Genomic DNA, 21,906 nt, shown 5'->3' with positions numbered 1-21,906 from the left:
GCCAAACACTGCACACACCATCCCAAAAGAGACCCGAACGCCACAGACTACTCTCACTTCATATCCCAGCCTCAGCAAGCCAGGAACAGTGCACCTCCACTCCCACTGGCCTTTCCTCCTTCACTCGGGGAGGAAAGAGAACAGCTATTCTGACCTTGCATCCTCATGGGGAGCTCAGGAACCCCAGCACCAAGGGGCACTGGGAGAGGAGCCCACCCAGCATTCCCCAGCTCCTTTCCCAGCAATGTTTGTCTCTCGGTGCTGGGGAGCCAGATCCCAGCAGCCAGGCGACCCCCAGGTGCTCCGCACAGCCGGTCACTGGAGCCACTGTCAGTGCCGACCTGGGCGCACACAGCTCACGCGCGGGGATGGAGAGTCACACACGGGTTCATTACCAGAATTTAAGACGTGCTGCACACAAAGAGCAGAGCTGCTGAGAGGTAAATTAACTCCAAAGAAAGAAAAAGTGTGGTGCGGAGTCACATTTCTGTGTCACCTTGGGTTAAAAACCCCCCCACGCTCCTAACAATTCTCCTGGTCAGTGAACAACCACAGCAATTGTAAAAAGAAAGCAGCGAAACGTGATAACACTCGACCAAGGACAATCATCCGGTATGGACCCAGCACCGTGGCACAGCCACTGTCCTGCAGACCCCGAGCCAGCCCCGCTCTGCTAACCAAGCAGCTCTTTTCCCCTTCCATCATGCAGGGGCTCCCTAGCAGCGACATTATCGCCTGCAGCGGAGACAGCCCGACACGCCAGCCTGGAGCTCAAAATGCTTTTTCAAACCCAGCATCGCTTACCGGAGACGGCACTGCCCGGGGCTGGCGCGAGGCCCCACACGCAGGACGCCCCATCGCCCGTCCAGGTCCCGCTCAGCCCCCGCGCACTGCGGGCACCCCGGCGCCGGGGATACAGAAATTCATTTCCCTCTGGCTCCTGCACAGTTAATCGCAGGCTCCGGGCCCGTGGTTGTGAACTCCCTGAGGTGCTGACTCATCTTCTTCCATGCCTGTAAAGCACCATATTTCATTGCTCCACGCCCACCGCGCACAACCGCCGTGGAGCAGCTCTTCACACCGCCTTGCACGCCCCGATAGTGTGCAGTGCCACGGCGTGGTCCATACCGCAGCGTGGTCAGTCCTGCACCATGCTCATTAGCCAAGCCGCTCGTTAGCCAAGCCGCTCGTCAGCACGGCTCGGCGGCAGGGAAAGGATTGTGGGCCAGGCCGTACCTGGCTCCCAGCCTGCGAGCCGGCACCGCGGGATTGCTGTGGCCACCACCACCGCTCCCGGGACATTCGCTTTATTCCGTTAGAACCAACCATGTCAGAACCACACACGTGCTGCCGCTGCCTGCTCCGGCCCGACGGAGACCGGGGCAGGGGGGCGGTTGCGCGGGACCTGCCCCCGGTCCCGGGCTGCAACCCCGCCGCTGCTTTGTCCCTACGAGAGACCTCGGCCGTGCGGGCGGGGCAGCGCGAGGACCGTGTCCCTTGCAGGCAAAGCCAGGCTGGGGAGCCCCCCCCAGCTGCCGAGCCCCCCGCCGTGATACGGAGCGCACCCCCAGTGCCCGGGGAAACAATGCCCCGGGCCGGGCTGGGCTGTCCCCATTGTCCCCGCTCCGGCCGGGCAGCGGCCGCCCCCAGCGCGGGCAGGAAGGGGAGGGGTCGCGCGCAGACAATGCCACCCTCCCCACCCCCCCGCCGCCACGCCCCGCCCTCCGCTACCCATTGGCCAGCGGGGAATTTGGGGAGCTCCCCCTTCTTCTCTCCCCTGCTCCCCCTCCCCCCCCCGCACCGCCGGGGGCGCGCACGCCGCATTGTGCCGGGGGGCGCGCGGGGATGGGGAGGCGGGGGCGCGCGCGGCCGCCGTCGGGGGCGCGCCCGGGGGCTCCCCTTGTGTGTGCGTGTGCGTGCGTGCGGGGCCGGGGCCATGGAGGAGCTGAGCAGCGTGGGAGAGCAGGTCTTCGCCGCCGAGTGCATCCTCAGCAAGCGGCTTCGCAAGGTGGGACTCGCCGCCCCCCCGCCGCCCCCCGCGCACCCCAGACCGCCACTAACGCGCCTCTCCCCGTCTCTCTCCGCAGGGCAAGCTGGAGTACCTGGTCAAGTGGCGAGGCTGGTCCTCCAAGTGAGCGGAACTGCGCGGTGCGGGATGCGATGCGGTGCGCGGTGCGCAGAGCGGTGCGCGGCCGCGGGGGTACGGCCCGCCCGGCCGCTTTTGTTCGGGTCGCGCCGCTCCTTTTGTTTACAAATAAGCGCGGCCGCGGCCCGGCCCTCCCTGCGGCCGCGTGGGGCTCCGCGCCCCCCACCCCGGGCCGGGCCGGAAGCCCCCGGCGGGCCGGCACCGGCTCCGCGCCCCCCGGCTAAACCGGAGCTCCCTGGGGATTCGTAGGGCTCCTCGCGGCGGCGCGGCCGCTCTGTCCCCGATCTGCTCCCCCCTGCCCATTCTCCCCTGTCCGTTCCGCGGGGATGCCCCGGTTCCCGCGGGGCACGGCGCCGGTTGCCCACAAAGGGCCCGTTTGTCCTGGGATGAACTCCCCGGTTCCAGGGGCGGCAGGGAGCACCGGCCCCCCGCTCTTGCCCAGTCCATGTCTTCTGTTGCAGGCACAACAGCTGGGAGCCCGAGGAGAACATCCTTGATCCAAGACTCCTCCTCGCTTTCCAAAAGAAGTGAGCAAAAGATAAATATTTCTAAGCAAATTATAAAGTTGATTAACTTCTAATTGGCTGCGCATGCAGTGGAAGTTGTGGAAACAGCAGGCTGAAGGTGGCCGCACCTTTTGTGGCCCAGCCCTTTTGTTCATCTCCTGAAATCACAGACCAGATCCACCTAGGATGTGTCTCTCCCTGGGCTGGGTAAACACGGAGGGTCATGGGCCGGTGCCACAGCCTGGGTTTGCTCTGGCTGCACTGGGAGCACAGCAGAGCCCGCAGAGACCTCTGGCTCTTATTGCCTGTACCCTGGTCAGGGTCTCGCTGTGCTTGGGGTGGGACTGCAGGTCCTGGTGGGGAGATGGTGCTTGGGTCTGCAGAAATGGTGGGCTTGGAGGGCCCCAAAATGTACTTCTGGTGGGCATGGCCGTGAGCAGGCAAGGAGGTAATGGTTGGGAGAAAATGGTGTCCGCTGTAGGAGCCAGGGCAAAAGCCTGGAGCCAAGCGGGGCACAGCGATTGTTCCATAGCTATTGTACACCAGAAATCACACACGGAGGTGAAAAAGTAGCCAGCTGGCTATGGTAAGCACAGCACTACCAAATATTTTGGCTCCGTATTAATAAAAATCATTAAAGTTTATGATAGGATTTAATTATAACTTATTTCTGGATCAATTTTTTCAAGAATGGAATCTGGTGGTTAGTGCAGACAGCACGGTATTTAATTAACTCTTACAACTTAACACTGTCATTTTTTAAACAAAGAAATACAAAATAGTACAGTGCCCTGAAAACACTCCCCATGTGCTCACCCTGGGCTGTGTGGCCACCATATCCACATCAGGAGGTTCAGGAGAGGCTGAATGAGCCCAGCAAAGGAAAGAACTTGCAGAGTTTCCAGGGAAAGTACTTGCTGTTCCTCCATACAGAGGCTGTGCTGGTCTCACAGAGCTGAGCTCAGCTCCGCAAGTGTGTCAGGCCAGGCTGAGCAGAGATGGGGCAGAGCTGCCTTTTGCCCCATCCAATCTTAGCAGAAAAACTGCAAATCTGACTGTGAATTGGAAGAGCCACTGACTGTGGGTGGGTGATGCCTTGTGGTCCATTGGTGACTGCTGGAAGCTGCTTGCTGTGGGGATGTTATTGTAGCAAGCGGGGATGCAAAAAGGATGCAAACAGGAATGCTCACCGGTCGCTGCCTGGCCCACCTCAGTTTTCCCCAGGCACAAGCTGCTCTCAGGGGCAGCATTACCAAACTCTGTGCCTCCCTTGGAAGGCCTCTGACTGGCACCAGTGGGACAAAGGGACCAGAACTGGGGTAACCAGCAGGAATGTCCACAAGGTAAAGGATTTTGGCTCTGTGAGCAGTTTGGTAAATGTATTTCAGCCATCCATGCAGCTCAATCCCATGCTGTGTGCAAGAGAGTTTCCTTTCCCATCTCCTCCAGTAAATCAGGGCAGATGCCTGCTGCCGAGCCAGCTGGCCACCCCAACCTCCAGATAGCTGTCCTTGACCTCAGGCCACAATTTTTATAACTTTTTCCTCACTTTGTAGTTCTTTTTCTTGTGTTACATTGCATCCATGGCTTGAGGCTTCCAGTGACCTGTGCTGGTCCCACAGGGTAAAAACATCCAGGTACCATGTAGGGGAGGTGGAACTGCACAAGACTCCAGGTGCTTGTAGTTCCTGGGGATCTTTGGCTGCTCTTCAGCATGGGTTCAAGTGATGTGCTCAGAGGCCTCTAAGATTGTCAAATATTGGTATGGGCCAAGGACATGTCCCAGCAGCTGCTCAGAGCCTAAAGCATCCTGAGCAAGGAGGTTTTTAATGACAGAAGAAAAGGAGGAACCAGCATCATCTTGGATGTTTTTCTTCTTCCCTGCAAACAGTGTTCTTAATCATTGTTTTTCAGGGAACATGAAAAAGAAGTGCAGAATCGGAAGAGGGGGAAGCGGCCCAGGGGCAGGCCCAGGAAACACGTGGTGAGTCTCGGTGGTGGAAATCCATGGCTGCGAGGGTGCTGGAGGGCCTCTGGCTGGTGTCTGTCTGCAGGCAGGGTGTGGTGGGTCCTCAGCCTCCAGAAGGTGGCGAGGACAGAGCAATGCCTGCAGACCCCACATTAGGGCTTTGAAGATTGCCAGGATGGGTGGGTCAATGAGGACATCATCTCTTCATTGCTGCTCTGGCGATGGATAGAAGGAGACAGAAGAGTGAGTTCCTCAGCACCAGGGTCCTGCCTGGTATTTGAGCCTAGTCGGTTTTGTGCTCTATGCTCCGTAACTCATTTGATGGCAGAGGATGAGCAGATCAGCTAATGTGCAGAAAGAGCCTCTGTGTGTCTAAGGCACCTGGCTGGGCAACACTGAAGGATTTGCAATGCCCGGAACCATCCTTTGACGATGGGTGTTAACCCTTTCCCTGCCTCTCTCCATTGCTTTGCAGGAACCAGAGATGCCTGCAAAAGCTAAGTCAAGTAGCTCCTCTTCTTCCTCATCCTCCTCTTCTTCCTCCTCTGATGAAGAGGATGAAAGTGACCTGGAAGCAAAGAGAGGTCCCCGCAGCAGAGAGACTCACCCAGTACCCCAGAAAAAAGCTCAGATCCTGGTGGCGAAGCCTGAAATGAAAGATGCTTCCAGGAAGAAGCGTGGGCGGAAACCTCTTCCCCCAGATCAGAAAGTGGCTCGAAGGACTGTGAACCTGACAAAGGTGCTGAAAACATCCCGGAAGGAGGTGGGTGGCAGCAGCAAACTGCTTGGGAAGCTGCAGCCTCAGCACAGCACGCAGGGCTCAGGCATGGCTGTGCTGAAGGACCCACCAGGCGCCTTGGCTGGGCTCAGCTCAGGGGGTTCCTCTGCAGAAAACCTGCCCAACATGATGAAGAGTGGCTCAACAAGCCCCAGCCGGGCCATCAGCTGGCAGAGCTCCATTGTGCACTACATGAACAGGATGTCCCAAAACCAGAATTCTGCAGAGACCTCTCCCCTGGGCAGGCTGGCGCTGAAGTCCCAGGCATCCAGCAAGAGTAGCTTAGGGCTGGACTTGAAAATGAGAAATCAGAAAGGATCTGGGGAGGTTGGGCTGAGCATGCCAGGCCCCAAGGCTGCCAAGGCCCCTGGCAGCGGTGCTGGAGGGGACCAGAAATCGGGGTTTGCTACAGGAGGCCAAATGCTGCACAACGGCAGCAAGATGCCTGGGAGCTCATCCGGGGCCAGCACCCAGCTGGCCTCCAGTCAGGAGCTGAACCTCCAAGCCCTGAACCTGCAGAGTGTCAAAAACGGGCCAAGTGCAGCCAGTGGGGGCAGCCTGCCCCGCCACCTCTGCAGCGCCCTGTCCAAAGGCTCCGCTGGCAGCGCGGGTGCCGGCGGCACGAAGGGAGCGGCGGGCGCTGGGATGAACGCTGCCAGTGCGCTCTCGGGGGGGGACGGCGGCAAGAACGAGAAGCACCGGGCGGGTGGCAGGGACTCGGCAAAAAGTGGCACAGCTGGCACACAGGAGGGGCACATGGCCACGGAGAACCACAAGCCAGCCACGCTTTCCGAAGCGAGCACAGGAGAAGAGACCAGCTCGGATTCAGACCGAGATTCAGCTTCCTTCCCGGGTGTGGGTCAGAACATGTCTGTCTCTATCCAGACCAGCCAGGACTGGAAACCCACCCGCAGCCTGATCGAGCATGTCTTTGTCACCGATGTCACCGCTAACCTGATCACTGTGACAGTCAAGGAGTCCCCCACCAGCGTTGGGTTTTTCAATCTACGGCAATACTGAGCCCAGGAGAGGAGGGAGAGGGTCCTCCAGCCTCTCCCTCAGTTTTGTCCAACTCTTCCATTAGTTTTTTTCTTTCTTCAAGTGAACATGGAGACCTCATCAGACCTGCTGGGACTCGTGTCTAGAGAGGCTTGAGAAAGCCACGGTGAAACCTGCTCAGAACTGCCAGCGAGCCAATGGATCCCTCCTGGCTTCTCTCCATCCTCTCTGGATCCAGTGCCAAGAGTGGAGATGGTGGATGCCATTCTCCAGGTGCAGAGGAACTGGTACTGCCAGGGATGACAGGCTGGCAAGTTTTGAGCCAGGCTTCACTGTACATGGATTTCTTTGCTTTAGTTCTTGAAATGGCAGATGACGAGGTCTGCAGCTCTCTGGCAGCAGCGAGAGGGTGTGGAGCTGCCACGGGCCAGGCTTATCCTCAGGAGAGGAAAAGCAGATCCTTTTATTTCCTCTGGGCTCCCTGTGAATCCGTCTGTGAGCTGTGGGGAGTCACAAATCAATCCAAATGCGACAGCCGCTGCTCCCAGCCCTCAGGGGGGTTTGGGCGGCTGCACACGGGGGCTTTCAGGGTATACTCAGCCCAGCCACCCCCCTGGGCAGGGCCATTTCCAATGATGGTGAAATCCATGACATTTCTGTTGTGGTTTCCAGCTGATAGGGAAATATTGTTTACATTTTTTAAGGATTTATTTTTTTTTTCGGGCAGACTGAATCCTGGATGCCATTGGTGATACAGGCATCAAAGTTGCCTCTTTCAGAGCAAGGAGCAGCTGGTAGTGGGCATCTCCTTGGCCCCAAGGGAGGGTCCTACCTTGCCATGGGTGGGAGCCAGTGAGAGCCACTGGCTTCTTCATAGTGACTTGACTTTCAGAGGAAAGCAAAGCCTGAGTTGCCATGCAGCCCCAGGAGCCCCAGCACCGCTCCTCCACCTCATCCGGCATCACCCGCCTCTCTTCCTCTCCTTCCACAGGCTCCAGTTAGAGACTGAGCTGAGGAGTATTGTTTTTTAAGTCTTGCCAAACACAGAAACCCTTCCAGCAGCAGGTGGGTTGGGACTGGGACTGCCAGGTGTCTGTGAGGTTGGTGCTGGAGTTCAGGTAAAAAGCAGGACCCTGGCAGAGCCGGTGGTGAGCAAACCCTCCCTGGGCTTGACTCACGCTGGGCATCCACGGGTTTCTCCAGCTGGAGGGCTCAGAAGCTGGCCGAGGACACCTGCACGGGTGGTCTGAAGCAGTGGGAAAGGGAAGAAGATGAGGGGCAGAAGGAACAGGGCTAGGCAGTGGCAGCAGGTGCCTCACACCTCTGCTCCTGAGGCCGGTAGCAGCCGATCACCTTCATCTGGCCATCCAGGGCTGCAGCCGGGAATTTGTTTTGGCTTGTAATTGCAAATGGCTTTTTTATGAAGGTCTTTTTCCCTACTATATATTACTTTTACAAGCCAAAATTAGCAACAGTAGTTCACGTAGAGTTTAGTTGCATTCAAGGTCATTTTAGTTCTGTCAATGCTGAACTCCTTTCTTGGAGGAGATGAAAAGCAGTGTGGCAGGTCTTGGCACATGGTTTGGAGTGTCCCCAAGGGCTCTCCTGCCCATCTCCAGGGTGGCTGCTCGCTGTGTGTATGCACAGGCACAGCTTTGGGGATCACCCTTGCTGGATGACACCCTGGCACTAGGATGAGCATCTTACTTTGCTGCAGGCAGGGTCATGTACAGTGTCATCACACACAGGAGCACAGAGATAAATGAACCAAACTGGGGGTACAGGTGCTGCTGACCCCCCTAAGCAGTCACAGCATGACTCTCAGGTAAAGTGCAAAGCCAGCACCAGCTGCACATGCTGCCTGGCTGGTCAAGGACCATGGTTGTTATGAAGTGGTGGCTGCAGCCTTGGCCAGAGCAGGCTCCTGCACTCCAGAGATGCTCTCCTGTAGCTTTTGTGTTTAACCCCAGCTGTCCTGTTGGTCATGGCTTTGAGTTTGTTGTTGTGGAACTGAGCACAGCATCCTGTATGATCGTGCACATTCATGCCTTGCACTGGGACCTGTGCAGGCTTCTTGGCCAGCTCCAGCTCTGCCTGGCTGCAGGCGGGCAGCCTTGATGTCACCTCAGCACAGCAGTGGACAGCCTGAGGCAGGGGCTTTGCCCAGGAGTGGGGCAGCCCTGCACCCCTGCATTGTTCTGCCAGGAAAGGGCCAAGGGGAGAGGAGAGAGTGTTGTCCATGGAGGAGGTTCCGAAGGAGAGATTCTTTTGAGCTCCACAATGCCAAAATATCACAGTCTGTGCCGTTTACCTTCTAGTCTCTTACTTTGCCAAACAAGCTACTGTTGCTTTGAACAGCCCAAGGAAATGTTAGCCTGTGTCAGCAGAAAAAAATGCTCCAGATGTGGTCTCCACTGGGTGTGCGTTTGTGCTGAGGATACAAGCGTTTTGGGAGAAGAATCAAGGAATCTGGGAGCGCAGGGGTAACGCTCTTCCCCACACACCAAATGTTTGCTACTTGGCCTTTGCAAATCCAAACTGAATGACAATGTGCCTTTTGGACTGTTCTTAGCCTTGTCTACGACACCAGTCCCACGACAGGTTTGTGCCTATGCAAAGCAGGGTGGTCACAGGGTCCTGGGGACAGATGTGATACCAGTGGGGAGAGGTGTCCTGGTCCCCAGCAAGATGCCCAGCTGTCGTGCAGAGCCCTGCCACAGCGCTGAGGGATGCCCACTGAATCCAGCCCAGTGATGCACTTAATTGGAGCAATAGGATGTGGGGGCTGGTGTCCCTGAGAGGGAAAAAGCACCTCAGGATGCTATGAGGAGGGTTTGGGCACCAAGAGTCCACGGAGGGTGCAGGAGATGAGTGGCAACCGTGGATGCTGTACTTGCTGCGTGCTGGATCCAGAATGGCTGCTCCCCCCAAAGCTCCACTGAAGCTTGCACACCTTTCTCCATGCCAGGGGTTTGCTCCTGCCTTCTGGCCAGGCGAAGTGTCACTGAGCTTGGGCTTGTACCCACGAGAAGACATTTCTTGATGGCTTCATCACCCACCCATCCTGGGCATGTCCCCTCCCGGTCACAGCAAGACTCTGCTGTCACTTCACTCTTGTGCCTTTTGCTCACCAGTTGGTTCAATTCCAAAGGTCTAAGGATGGTGAAAATAATAATCCAGACATTTTTCTGACCTTCATCACCTCCTCCTCCTTCCCCAGCCCCTTCCCTACCCCATGTTTCAGAATTTCAGCTCTCCCAGCAGTGCTGGGGTGTCAGAGTGAAGGATTCCTGTTGGGGTTTGCCTCTCAAAGGCACATTATGTGGGTGATTTACTGTAATCTTTTGTGGACTGGGGCTGAAAGCCAGCACAGACCCTGTTTACCCATCAGTACCATTAGTATTCAAGGTCTACCTTTTTTTTTTTCTTTCCCCTCTTAAGTTTGCTGCTATGGGTCGGGGTGTTCAGCCATGTGTCAAACAGCCAATTAAATGTTTGTCACTTGTCATTTTCTAAGGGCTTTCCGATGTGGAAAGTCCTGCAGTATTTGTATATTGAAAGGATATTTTCTCCAGGCATAATCTGGTTAAGCAGACTTATTGTTTTCCATTGGACTGGAAGAGGTGGCCAATTCAGCCATCTTCCCTAGAAACTTAGTCTATTTTTATATATATATTTTGTACCAAAAAAACTGGAGTTCGTGGAGGGATGGGGATGGTTCAGGAGGTTCAGTCTGCATTGTTTCTGAGCTGGGTGTGAAGGGCTCCAGAGCCAGAGAGAAGGTTTTTAAAGAAAGAAACTGAGGGATGGGTGAAAACAAACAATTGTTCTTGTAACTTGTGCCAGTCACTGGTCTGATTTGTATGTTTTAATTAAAGAGAGAGCCAAATCGTTCCTGTATGACACTTACAATTGCTTTAAACTACAGCTGTTTGTTTGCTTTTATTTTCAGAGAACAAAAGTTGGAGATGTTATTACCCTGGGAAAGCACAGGGGCTTTGTGGAGCAGGACAAGCTCCCGGGGCCCCCGGCACCTCGCTGGCTGTTTTCTAGTTCTTCTGGACACTAACGCTAGTGCAGAACCACACCCCCCCACCCCAGGCTGCTTTTTAATTTATTTGCAGGAAAACACTAGGAAATGGTTACGTCGGGTGGGTTTGTTTGGGTTAATGTTCCCTTTTTTTTTTTTCCTATTAACTTTTCCACTGCTCTTTTTTAGCATATCAATAAATATTTTTTTAAACTTTTCAGCCTGGTGTGGTCACTGCTCCGGGAATCCCCATCTCCCCAGCCCGGGTATCGCCTGGGTCCGGCCCTCCCAGGAGCTGCCGCTGCCGTGAGAAACCGCATTCCCCCCGTCCCCATCCCCTCTCCGGGGCACCGTGTTCCCGACCCTGCCCGTGGGCCGAAGGGAACCGGAACAGGGCAATAACCATTCCCCCTCCTACTCCCCTTGAGGGTACGGGCAGGACGCGACCCCCTCCCAACCCCGGGCCCCAGTTCCTACCGGACGGCTGTGCGCGGTCCCCGGGCTCTGCTGCGGCTGGAGCTGCGCCTGCCCGGGAGGGGGGTCCCAGGTGCCTCTTTTCAGCGCCGGCCCCGCCCGGGGACCCGCCCGGCCGCCCCCACCTGCGGCCCCGAGCCCAGAACCCGCCCGGGGGTTGGACCGGCCTGGGGAGGGCGCTGGGCGACAGCGGAACGGCACAGACAACCACAGGGGGGCAAGCGGCCCACGGTGCTCCGCCGTCGGGGCTGCTGTCAAAAGGGAGCAGAGCCCGGGGGAGGGTCGCGGGGCCGCCCCGACACCCGGGGGTCGGCTGCTGCGGGCCGCGTCTGGGGGCTCCGTCAGTCGATGCCCCCCCGCCGCGCCGCCCCCACCTCCTCCCTCCGCGGCCGCCCCGCCGGGGGCCCCGCGACGGCCCGTGTGAAAGGGCCCCCCCCGCTGGGCCGGGGGAGAAAGGCGCCATTGTGCGGCCCTTTCTCCCGCTCCTCCTCGCCTCGCATTTTCCGCGCCCAGGCGCTGACAGCTCCCATAATGCGGGGCCGCGCCTGTCACCGGCCGAGCGCGGAAAGGAGGTTAATGAGGACACAGCTCAAAAACCCACCGAAACCCACCCTCCACCATCCCCCGCTCCCCTCCGCCTGCGCGGCCGGGGCAGATTTGAATACAAAGGCCGGGCTCGGCGGTCAGCGGTGACCGCTGCGCCCCAAGCCCCAAACCACCCCCCCGCCGCACTGCCCGCCCCGTCGGAAGGGCTGAGCGCCGCGGCCCCGCCAGTACCCGGGCGCCTTCCCCGGGGCCTTTCCTCGGAAAGAAGCCGCACACAGCGCCCGCCACCGCCTCGTCCGGGCACTACGGGATCGCCGGGGAGTTGCAGCCCGGCGGCACCTGTGCCAGGGGGCACCGTGGACTCCCCCCACCTCATAGGGTCTCAGCCCCAGTATCCCCCAGCCCGCGCAGAGGAGGGATGCAGGGCCACCCGCCCCACCAGGGCCCCACTACAGGCCCCGGGCTGCTCCCTGGCACCCCCTGGGCCCCTTGCCCCAGCGCCACAAAGGAAAGAAAGACACGTTTCTATTTACAAAGTATATATTTAAACAGACATAAAAAGCAGGTCTCATACGGACATTCACAGCTGGCAGAAGACACGTAGTTAAGCTTCACTTCTGAGACTGAGATTTAGCCAAATTGGGTTTTGTACAAGTCTTAGATTTAAATAATTCACACACACACACCCCCACACACACACACTCAGTATATACGTCGCTATATACATACACACATATACACCCACATGTATGTTTTGCTCCATATGTGTGTCTGGACACACAGGTGCCCAGGGGGCTGGAGCCAGGGAACGCCGGCCGGTCCCGGCGGCTGGAGCGCGGCCCCGGGCTCTGCTGCAAGGGGAGGAACAGCCCAGCCCTGGCACGGCAGCAGGAAGATGGGCAGCTCAGGCCCATCATCATCCCTCCAACAACACGTGTGTCCTGTGTCAGCTGCCCCTGGCACTAACACCAGCACATTGGTTCTTCATACAAACCAAGTTAAAAACCTCAATTTTACAAAATACGCCTAAAAAAAAAAAAGAAAAGAAAAACAAACAAAACCCAAAATCCAGAACTCACAGCCATGGCTCCCTTTGTACAGTCAATAAGAGCATCCCCTGTCAGGCCATCTGACAGAGTCCCAAAAAAGGGATGGGGAGGGAGACTGAGCAAGGGGTAGCCACAGGTGGGCCTAAGAGCAGGGGCTGCTCCTTGCCCCAGTCCCCTCCCCACTGTCAGCTCCCCCTGTGCTTTCATCCCCTGAACCAGGAGCCGCTGGGAGCTCAGCTGGGGCCACCAGCAATGGCTGGAGGGATGAGGGGACCTGGCCCAGGCCCAGCCCTCAGGTGCTGCCAGACAGATTTGTGCTTTCCAACCCAAAGCGATGCTCAGACCAAGGCATCAGGATGGGGACACTGATCCACCACAACCGAAATCACAAAACAAGGGAAGGACCTGCTCTCCACCCAGGTCAGGCTGCAACCCCACAGCTCCCCCACAGCTGCTGCACTTCGTTCAGTGCCACAAAACCCCCCAGTTATGCCCTGCCCAGGCCTGGGGAGGAAAACTGCAGGGTCCTGCCAAGCCAAGAGAAGTAACTCAAAAAAGCCTCCAGAGTCAGCAGGGCTGCTCCTGCACAGGAATATTTTGCCTCTTGGCTACTGTTTAACCAGCATAAGAAAAGGGAAATATTTATTGTCTCTGAATGCATAAAGGTGGCTCTGGGACTTGTCAGAGATGTGGATATTACAAAACACTTCATCTGGAGTCTTCCAACAGCCTGAAGTGAACTGTGTTTTGGGGTGGGGGGGAATTAATAATTCACTTTCTATAGCAGTATAAAGCATCTAAATATGGGCAGTGACATGTTACCCTCCTAAACCTCTCTGGCATTTCAGGAATGTAAACAGAGGGGGTTTTTTTGTTGTTTGTTGGTTTTTTTCTAAGTGGGTGGGGGAACAAAATGAAACGACCAGACAAAATGAAAACAGATTCTCAGCTCAGTCCCATCTCCCACAACTGCTACAACTCTATTAAAGTGCATTTCAGTATCACCCCTCTCAGGAACCTTACATACACAAACTTCCTCTTCTTCCACAAGAAAAGGTAATTCAAGTTAATACTCCTCTAGAACAGTTTTAGCCTTTTTATGGATTTCTGCTTTTCCCACTCCAACTTTGTAGCAACATTATTTTTTTTGTTAGACTGGAAACGCCCCCTCCCCAACAACACTGGAAATTCAAGTGCGTACTTCAACTGTCAAGGGCAACAGTTCTGGATACAGCACACTTGATTGTACAAGCAACACCTTCTATCACAATCAAGAAATCAGGGCACTTTGCCCTCCGAGGGAGTAACACTTCCCCCTCCACCATCCTTAGCATCATATGAAAAATAATAGTTAAAAAAAACAACCCCGGAACATAATTAGCTATGAACATCATTCGTTATGTACACCGGCTCCTGCAACAGATGCATTAACTCTGTTAGTTCTCAGTTTTATTGTCCTTTCTAAGAGCAACTGAGCAGTCACTGTTGTCTCTATTTAAATAAAACAACTCAGAGTTGAAATATATATATATAGATATATATATAAGCATTTTTTTCTTAAATAACATATTTACATCTAATAGAAAATATAACTCTAGAGATAATCTTTCCAACAAAATGTAAGATGTGGGGAAAAAAAAAAAAGAGTTAATGAATTTAAGACAGTTTCTAAATCCTCTCCAGGGCAGAAAAAAAATTGAAAAAAAAGAAATAAAAAAAAAAAGGGAAAAAAAAAAAAAAAGGCCCACCAAGCTATAACCAAGCTTTTGTCTGGATCTGACTGAAGAAAACCCCAGCACCACCGCCAACAAACTCATCGCTTCTCTTTAAAGAATCCTTGGTCCGTGCTGCTCTCCTTGATGGTGACGGTCAAAAAGTTAGAGGTCACATCAGTTACCACCACCTTCTCCAGGTTGTTGAGAGAGGGACTCCAGGATTCCTCCTCGGGGTCCCCCAGGATCCTGGAGACAGGGATCCTGGCGATGAGGGAGGGCCGTCCCGCCTGGCCCCCCATGCCGTCACGGTACAGGCTGCCCACAGCACCGGGGCTCACTGCACTGTGCAGGAGCTTGGGCCCACCAGGGTCCAGACCCCCCTGCCCCTTTGTGTCCAGAAAGTCGGACCGGTGCTTGGCCAGCCGAGGAGGGAAGGTCTCTGTGGGTCCCAGCTTGGCACCCACCTCAGCTCGGTTGGGGCCGGGCAGGGTGGCGGGGCGGTCGGGGTCCTGCCGCCTGGCCAGCTGGATGACGCTGTGTCCCGAGCCAAACTTGGCCGCTCCTGCCGCCGCCTCCTCCATCTTCCTGGCCTTCAGGTAGTCCCCCACCTTGTCCCCCGGCTCCCCCAGTTTCCTCTTGGAGGCATCCAGAGTCTCCGCCAGGTCCTTGTAAAGCTCCTTCCGGGGCTTCGGGCCTCTCTTTTTGGGGGTCTCCCCAGGTTTCTCCTCCACTCGGATCACCCGGTCCCGGATGCCATCTCCCTTGGGGGTGCTGGTGCTGGAGCTGCCCTGGGGAGCCAGGGCTATGTTTCTCAGTCCTTCCCTAGCTCGGGATGTGGAGCCCAGCTCCTGGGGGGACCTGCCAGGATACGGCACCCGGATCCCTCTGGACGAGTCACTGCGGAATTCATAGGTTTTGGCTTTTGCTTTTGCCTGGGCCTGCAAAGAAGATAAATCAACCGGTGACTTTATTATCCTGCCATCCGGCTGTATAATTACAACTTAGGAGAAAAGAGGCCACCTTTGCAGGGAGCATCCTCCACGGGGGATGGGAGGCCCCTGCTCCCCCCACAGCACACAGCTTGGCCAGCACCAGCATGCACAGGTCTCCAGCCTCCTTACCTTTAGCAGGAACGTTTTGGGCTTGGGGCCTCGCTTTTTGGGCCCGTATAGCTCCATTTCTCGCTCCCTAGAGGTGTTAAAAAAACCAAAGCTTCAATTCAGCATAGCTACAAGACAGCAACATATTTACAAGCACAGCGTCTACAGCTAGCAAAGGCCTTGTACCTCTCCTCAAAGGCTGCAAGCAGCCGAGCATCCAGGATGTTTTCCTCGGGTTCCCAAGTGCTGTACCTGGGGGCGGGAGGGGGGGCAGAGAGGGAATGGCATTAGGAACCAGGAAAAATAAATAAAATAAAAAAACATGGGGCATAAAGGCAAGGACCCAAGTTTCCTTTCTACTACAAAGGGGGAGCAGGGCTACAGCGAGCCAGCTTCCCACACCCCCGCGCATCCCCCTGCCTGCAGAACCCCATGGACAAGCAGCCGACTTACTTCTGAGACCAGCCCTTCCATTTTACGAGATATTCCATGCGCCCCTGCAGATGCAAAGAGAAAAAATAAATATGCATGGAGGGGAACGGCGATAACCGTCCGCAACAAAGATCCACCCGCGGCTCCACGCATGCAGCAAACACGCGTCTGCAGCGCGTGTCAAAAACACGCTGGGGGGGGGGGGGGGGGGGGGAGGAGGAAGGAAAGAGGGAGGGGGGGCGGGGGGGATGCTATAAAAAATAAATAATTTTATTATTTTTTTTAGATCGCGGGGGGCGGGCAGGAGGCGGCAGCGGCGGAGCACGGGGAGCGCCCGGGCATGCGGCGGGGAGAAAGAGCCGCCCCCAGCGGCGCCCAGCCGCAACCGGGCCGGGGCCGCCGCAGCGGCGGGGCCGAGGGGAGGGTTGGCGGAGAGGGAGGGTCGCGGAGGGCCCCGGGGAGTCGCGGGGCCGGCGCGGGGGACACCTACTTTGCGGATGCGGCGCTTGAGAAGGGCCTCGGCCGCGAAGACGCGCTCCCCGACGGCCGAGAGCTCCATGTTTACGCGGCCGCTCGCAGCACACAGGCACCGCCAGCGCAGCCCAGACCATAATACTCCGCCCGCTGACGTCACGCCGCGGCCCCCCCCATCCCCCCGCCCCCCCCGCACTTGTTGCTGACGGAGCCGGGTGGAATATTCCGTCCGGGGCCGCATTGGCTCTCGCCGCCGCCCCGCCCCCCCGACGTGCACCGCGTCCCGATGAGCGCGGGGGGCGGGACCGGCGGCGGAGGGGGGGGGGGGGTCGGGAAGGAGGGGCGGGGACCACGCCCCGCCGCGCCCCGCCACGCCCTCCATACCCCCCCGGCCCCTGCTCCGGGGGTTAGGGAGCCGCCCCGGTGATGGGGGGTGGCGCGGATTGCGGGGGGGAGAGGAGCACAAAGGCACCTCGAGAGCGCGGGGTTGGGGGGTGATGCCGCCGCCGCCACCCTCAGCCCCGGGGACGGGCTGGGCCGGCCCCCGCCGGCACCTGGACGGGGAGGACCGGGCACCCGCGGGCCCCTCCCCGGTGCCCGGCAGCCGGTACTCAGACAAAGGGATCGGTGTCACCGTTGTGGCGACCGACCACGGAGACGCGGTGCTGGCAAGCACCAGCGCGGCGGAACTCAGCGGCCTCCGGTGTCCCCGCACTGGCAGGCCCCGGGGGGGGACGGAGGGGTGACGCCAGGGACAGAAGGATTTGGGGATTTGGTCCGTCCTCCCCCCGGGTTACCTGTCACCAAAGGGCGGGGGTGCACGGGCGACTCTGCATGGCTGGCAGCCGGTACCAGGACCCCACTTGTCCCCCTCCTCGGCTCTGCCCAGGAGCCGTCGTCCTCTCTCGCCGCGGCTCCGTTCCCGAGGCGGCCACGGAAAACCGAGACACGCGTGTCGGGGCGGCGAGTCGCGGGAGACGGATCCATTCTCTGAAGTACAGAGATTCCAAACGACGAGTCCCCTGCCCGCAGCCGAGCAGGTCCCAAAGCGCCCCCCAGGGTCATCGGGGCGGCACCGGAGGGACCCGGCTGGCTCCGTCCCGCTGAGTGAAGCAGTTATTGATCCCGGGAGCAGCAGAGCCGCTCGGGGAACCCCTGCGAGTGGAACCCAAGGCTTGATGCGGAGTGGGCTTCGGCGACCTCGTCCAGGCGGACGGAGCCTCTAGTGGATCTGCCCCAGTCCCCTCTCCCCCCAAGGCAGCTCGAAGCGGGATGGCTTACGGGGGCGAGGCAGAAGATTGCTCCCCCCTTTCTGCGACTCCCGTGGGCCCACGTCTTCCGCCTTCAGCCCCACGGGTTTTGCGCGGCGTGCCCGGCAAGGCACCCACGGAGCGTGGCACCGGTGGGGAGGGGCCGGGCAGCGGGAGCGCACCCCCCGCGCCATCCTGGCCCCCGGCGAGCGGTGTTCCGGAGAGTTTTCGTTAATGTCGAATTAATCATCGTTTATTAAGTCAGGTCGCAGGGGGGTCGTGAATTGGCAGGGACGCGCCGGCCCCGACCCTCAACCCGGGAATATGCGGCGCAAAAGAGCTATCCGGGGCGAGCGGGCGCAGCTCCCGTTCGCGGGGCTAAGACCGAGGTGCGGAGCAGATCGTCCTCCAGAGTCCGATGGTTCCGCCTCCCCGCCTCGCTCTTCTGTTCGAGGCACCCGGGGCAGCGTCCTCAGGGCCGGGCGGGGCCCACCCCCCCCGTCACCGGGGCAGCCCAAGCTGCCGGTGGCCCCGGTGCGGGTGGGAAGCAGGGTCCCAAAGCCGAGACTCCTCGCACGGACGCCGCACGGGAGCCCTGAGGGGCCGCCGAGCTCCCGGCTGAGCAGCCGCCTCTACCCCGTCGCCTGCGCGGAGCTCCGTGGAGCGACACAGTCACGCGTGGAGCGGAGAGGGGAGAGGGCGCGGCTCCGGCTGCCTCCTGCGCGGGCATCAGTGAGGGCAATCACTCCATCCCCCGCTCTGACCCACGCGGAACCAGCGCGGGGCCAGGCTAGGTCTCCGGTTGCGGTGCGGGGGGGCAAGAACAAGGCGAGACACAAACGAGAACGGCACGGGGAAAGCAGCGGGGAGCGACCGCCGCTGCGTGGGGGTACGGCCGGAGCCCCCAGGCTGTGGGCGAGGCACGGCCAGGGCTGAGGTCGCTCCTGGGGATCTTGGTCCGGAAGGAGAAGCGGGACGGAACCGCCCCGGCGCCGCGGGACGAGACAGCAGCGGGTGAGACCGTCCCCGGCTCTCTCGGGAAATTCCTGCTGCTGCCGGAGGAAGCCCGGAGACCCCCGCGACCGGAGGCGCCGCGGACCCTATCCTGCCCGTTCAGACCACCGGGAGCCGGAGCGGAGCCCCGGCACGGGCCGCCCTCCAAGCTCCCAGGTCAACGGCAGAAGCTGCCTGGAGACCTCACGGGCTCTCGGCCAGTGGGGGACGCTCGCCCTCGCACCCCCTCCTCTCCCTCCGGCCTCGTCCGCTCCCTGCCCTGCTCCAGAGTCTCGGGATTCGGCGGGACGCGGGGACGTCTCCGTCCGGGGTGGGCGTGTGCCGCCGCGTCAAACGCCGTTGCCGCCCATTTGACTCCAAATCCTCCTCTCGGCCGCCGGATCTCTGCTCTCCCAGCCCGTGCGATGAGCTCCTCGGGACTCAGCGGGCCGCCACGGGGCACAGTGCCCGGCTCCCTCCTGTTGTTGGGGGTTCCACAGCTGCGAGCTTTGTAACGAAACCGGGGGGTGCTGCCGTCCCCGGGGCCGCGCGTGGGGTTGGCGGGGCCGGCACGCGTGTCCGAACCCGGCTGAGCTGGGGGCGGCGGCGGGGCGGGAGGCAGCTGGCTCCAACCCAATCCCCGGCGCAATCGATCTCCGCACCGCATCCCGGCTCTTACCCGCCGTTTCCCGTGCCGCTCCACCCCACGGACACTCACACCAGGGACGGTTAAGAGCCAGCCCAGCTCCTGGTTCAGCCCGGCTCCCCGGGTGGCCGAGGATGCCTGTGCCGCTGAGTCGCGGTCCTCCGTGTCCTATTCTCCTGATCGGCCCTCCGAGCACGGCCACAAGTCTGACACCGCGGGTGGACCCGCAAATCTTCCCCCCCGGGCAGAGCCCAAACGCCTGCGAGTCTCCGAACCCACCCGGCGGTCGGACCCACCCGAGAGACATGTTCCGCGGCGGCGCGGGAGCCGGGGGTACTGCCGCGCCCTGGAGCCCAGTTCCACGCGAACTCCCCAAGTGAGTGGGCACCTCCCCTGCCCCTCGTGACTCCCGGCCCGCTCCCCGGCCCGGTTCGGCTTCGGGATTCTCGCGGCCCGGTCCCATTCCCGAGCCGGGCGTGAAAACGATTCCTTCCATCAGTGGCTTAACTGACCCGGGAACAGTCGCGGGGAAAATCCACGGCCCCCCGTTCCGGTACCGGTCCGTCCCTGCGGGTCGGAGGCGACCCCGGGGATCACGCGGCCCCGCTGGCCCCCGCCTCTGCCCCGGGATGGGTGCCACCTGGCTCCCCACAAGCTGCCTTTTTTCTTTCCGAGCAGCTCGGGACGAAGCGGGAAGGCGGGGAGGCGGAAACTGGCCCCGGGCTGCGACACCTGCACCCCACGCGGGAGGAAGAGGCCGGGGCAGGACCAACCCCCCCGAGACAGAGGTTGGACGCAGAGACAGGGCCGTACACGGAGCCGCGGTCACACGCGGGCTCGCCGCCGCGGGGAACGACCGCCTGCGTTTCCCACTTCTTTCCCCCGGGGCATCCCCCGGTGCCGCCGAGGGGACGGCCGCTGTCCGGAGCGCGGGGGTCCCCGGTCCGGGGAGATCTCAGGAGGTCCCGGGGTAGCCGTATCCTCGCGGGGCCGCACCTTCCCCCTTCCACCAGCCCAGGAATTCCCGTGCGAGGAATTTCTCCTTTCGATGTGTTCGATATCTACTTACAACCCAGACAGATCTCCGGAGCGGCCGGCGCCCACGGCCAGTGGGGGGAGGCAGCGCGCCCCGGTGGGCACGGCGCAGGCATGACGGACTCCGGGAGGGCACCGGCAGCGGCTGTTGTTCCTTGTCCTGGGACTGAGGACGGAGAGAAGGGGAGGGTGCAGGCAGACTGTGCCGGGCCGGGCAGGAACAGGGGGTTCCCCGAGGGCAGGCAGCTCCACTTGGGACAGTTGCCGGGCACCCCTCTAGGCTGGTGTGGAGCGATCTGCTCTTCTCCCCAGCACCGCCGGTCCCAAAGCCTTTCCCCGTCTTCCTCCGGCGCCGGCCGAGACCCCCCGCCCTGTCCCGGTGCTCAACCCTGCTCTCGCTCCCAGTCAGGATGGAGTCGCTGCGACAGGATACGGTCCCTTTCGGGACAGGTTCAAGGAGCCTCCCCGTCGAGGCTATAGGCTGCGGTGGCCGGACCTCGCCGAGCACCCAGCTCGGGCTGGGGCATTGGGTCCCGGGCAGGATCGCTTCTCTCCGCCCCGTTGGTCATTATTTTCCAGTTACCGAGGGACCGGTTGGCATCGGAAACGCTCTGGGGCGATGCAGCCCCGGTACCGAGCAGAGCATCCTCCCAGGGGAGAGGATGGCCGGGACTCGTTCTCAGGGTACCGACGCTTCCCGGTGCGTCCCCGCCAGCCCGATTAATTCCAGGTGCTTTCCATAGGTGGCACCGTCCTACTGAAAATAGCAGCTGCGGCCACCGAGCAACCGGCGGCGCTATCGCCACCCCCCGGGGCACTGCCGCCCCCTCCGCTCGGGGCGCCCTCCGCACCGCGGGCTGCAGCAGGAACATGCTCCCTCAGGAGGTCCCGGGAGCTGTGCCAGGCCCCCCGACCCCGAGGAGGTGGGGGGGTCTGTCTTCGCTTCTCGGGGGGCAGGAGCCGCCGTCTTCCCCGGAGCAAACACCCGCGAACCGACGGAGAGTCTCCCGTGGCAGCATTGCTCGTGGGAGGTGCCCCACGCGTGTAGCCGCAGACACTGGTGCGGGCTCCGCAGCAGGACCCGACGAGGACGAAGTGTCCCAGCACACCTCTGCTCCGGCGAGGCTCAGCGCGGGGGTCTCCGCCCGGCTCTCCTCCCTGCAGGGAGCGCCCATCGCAAAGCACCGACTCCACGTCCCCAGACGTGCCGACACGCACCGGGAACCGCTCGGTGCCCCCAGCCCTGGGGCCGGCCCCCTGCAGCTGTGCGGGTCACACGGAAACCGCAGTGCGAGGAAAGGGCCGCTCCTGGAGGCGGGGAGGGGGGGCCGCTTTATCGCCCCGCTCCAGGCTGCGAGCGCTCCGCACAAAAGACCTTTTGTTTCCGGGGTTTCTGAATTTGCTGATTATTTGTCGGAACATAAATACGAGATGTTTGCGGAGGGGGGCGAGGGAGGAACCGACCCGAGCGCTCCATGGGGTGAGGAAACATGAACGCTTTGGGTTATCCCACCACCCCCCGTCTAACCGGCGCAGCTCCGTTCCGCCCGTGCTGCTGCCCACGTCGGTGCCGCAAGGACGGCAGAAGGACGAATTTGCTTCCTCGCAGCTCCGGTTGCAGCGGCCACGGAAGAGCCACGAGTGGGCAGGGACCACCCGACGGCCCCGCCGGGACGGGACGGACCGCGGCTGTCCAGTCCACGGTATCGCAGGGCAAAATCTCTGCTGGAATATGACAGATGGCTTGGGGGGCGACTCGAGCGG

At 60.0% G+C, this 21,906-nt stretch overlaps 2 protein-coding genes across 2 annotated transcripts; one reads left to right on the top strand and one right to left on the bottom strand.

Annotated features, from left to right (window-relative positions):
* Nucleotides 1-1,936: 1,936 nt before the first annotated feature.
* On the top strand, nt 1,937-6,433 carry CBX2 (chromobox 2). Its single transcript, XM_051635175.1, has 5 exons — nt 1,937-2,008; nt 2,088-2,131; nt 2,608-2,673; nt 4,567-4,636; nt 5,097-6,433. Exons 1-5 carry the CDS (start codon nt 1,937-1,939, stop codon nt 6,417-6,419), a joined length of 1,575 nt encoding a protein of 524 aa, XP_051491135.1. The 3' UTR covers nt 6,420-6,433.
* Nucleotides 6,434-11,970: 5,537 nt separating this feature from the next.
* Nucleotides 11,971-16,352, bottom strand: CBX8 (chromobox 8). The gene is made up of 5 exons (XM_051635182.1): nt 16,235-16,352; nt 15,766-15,809; nt 15,499-15,564; nt 15,334-15,400; nt 11,971-15,150 (listed from the first exon to the last, which is right to left on the bottom strand). Exons 1-5 carry the CDS (start codon nt 16,301-16,303, stop codon nt 14,311-14,313), a joined length of 1,086 nt encoding a protein of 361 aa, XP_051491142.1. The 5' UTR covers nt 16,304-16,352; the 3' UTR covers nt 11,971-14,310.
* Between the last annotated feature and the right edge of the window lie 5,554 nt (nt 16,353-21,906).

Source organism: Apus apus, chromosome 17, assembly GCF_020740795.1.
Source record: "Apus apus isolate bApuApu2 chromosome 17, bApuApu2.pri.cur, whole genome shotgun sequence".
Classification (NCBI taxonomy): domain Eukaryota; kingdom Metazoa; phylum Chordata; class Aves; order Apodiformes; family Apodidae; genus Apus; species Apus apus.
This window is presented reverse-complemented; position numbering and strand designations above follow the sequence as displayed.

What these genes read in the sequence shown, in the direction of transcription:
- CBX2 (XM_051635175.1), top strand. Translation starts at nt 1,937, where the DNA reads ATGGAGGAGCTGAGCAGCGTGGGAGAGCAGGTCTTCGCCGCCGAGTGC. An exon ending in TCAGCAAGCGGCTTCGCAAG is followed by an intron (nt 2,009 to 2,087) that starts GTGGGACTCGCC and finishes CTCTCTCCGCAG; the next exon opens with GGCAAGCTGGAGTACCTGGT. An exon ending in GCAGGCCCAGGAAACACGTG is followed by an intron (nt 4,637 to 5,096) that starts GTGAGTCTCGGT and finishes ATTGCTTTGCAG; the next exon opens with GAACCAGAGATGCCTGCAAA.
- CBX8 (XM_051635182.1), bottom strand. Translation starts at nt 16,303, where the DNA reads ATGGAGCTCTCGGCCGTCGGGGAGCGCGTCTTCGCGGCCGAGGCCCTT. An exon ending in TCAAGCGCCGCATCCGCAAA is followed by an intron (nt 15,810 to 16,234) that starts GTAGGTGTCCCC and finishes TTGCATCTGCAG; the next exon opens with GGGCGCATGGAATATCTCGT. An exon ending in TGGAAGGGCTGGTCTCAGAA is followed by an intron (nt 15,565 to 15,765) that starts GTAAGTCGGCTG and finishes TCCCGCCCCCAG; the next exon opens with GTACAGCACTTGGGAACCCG.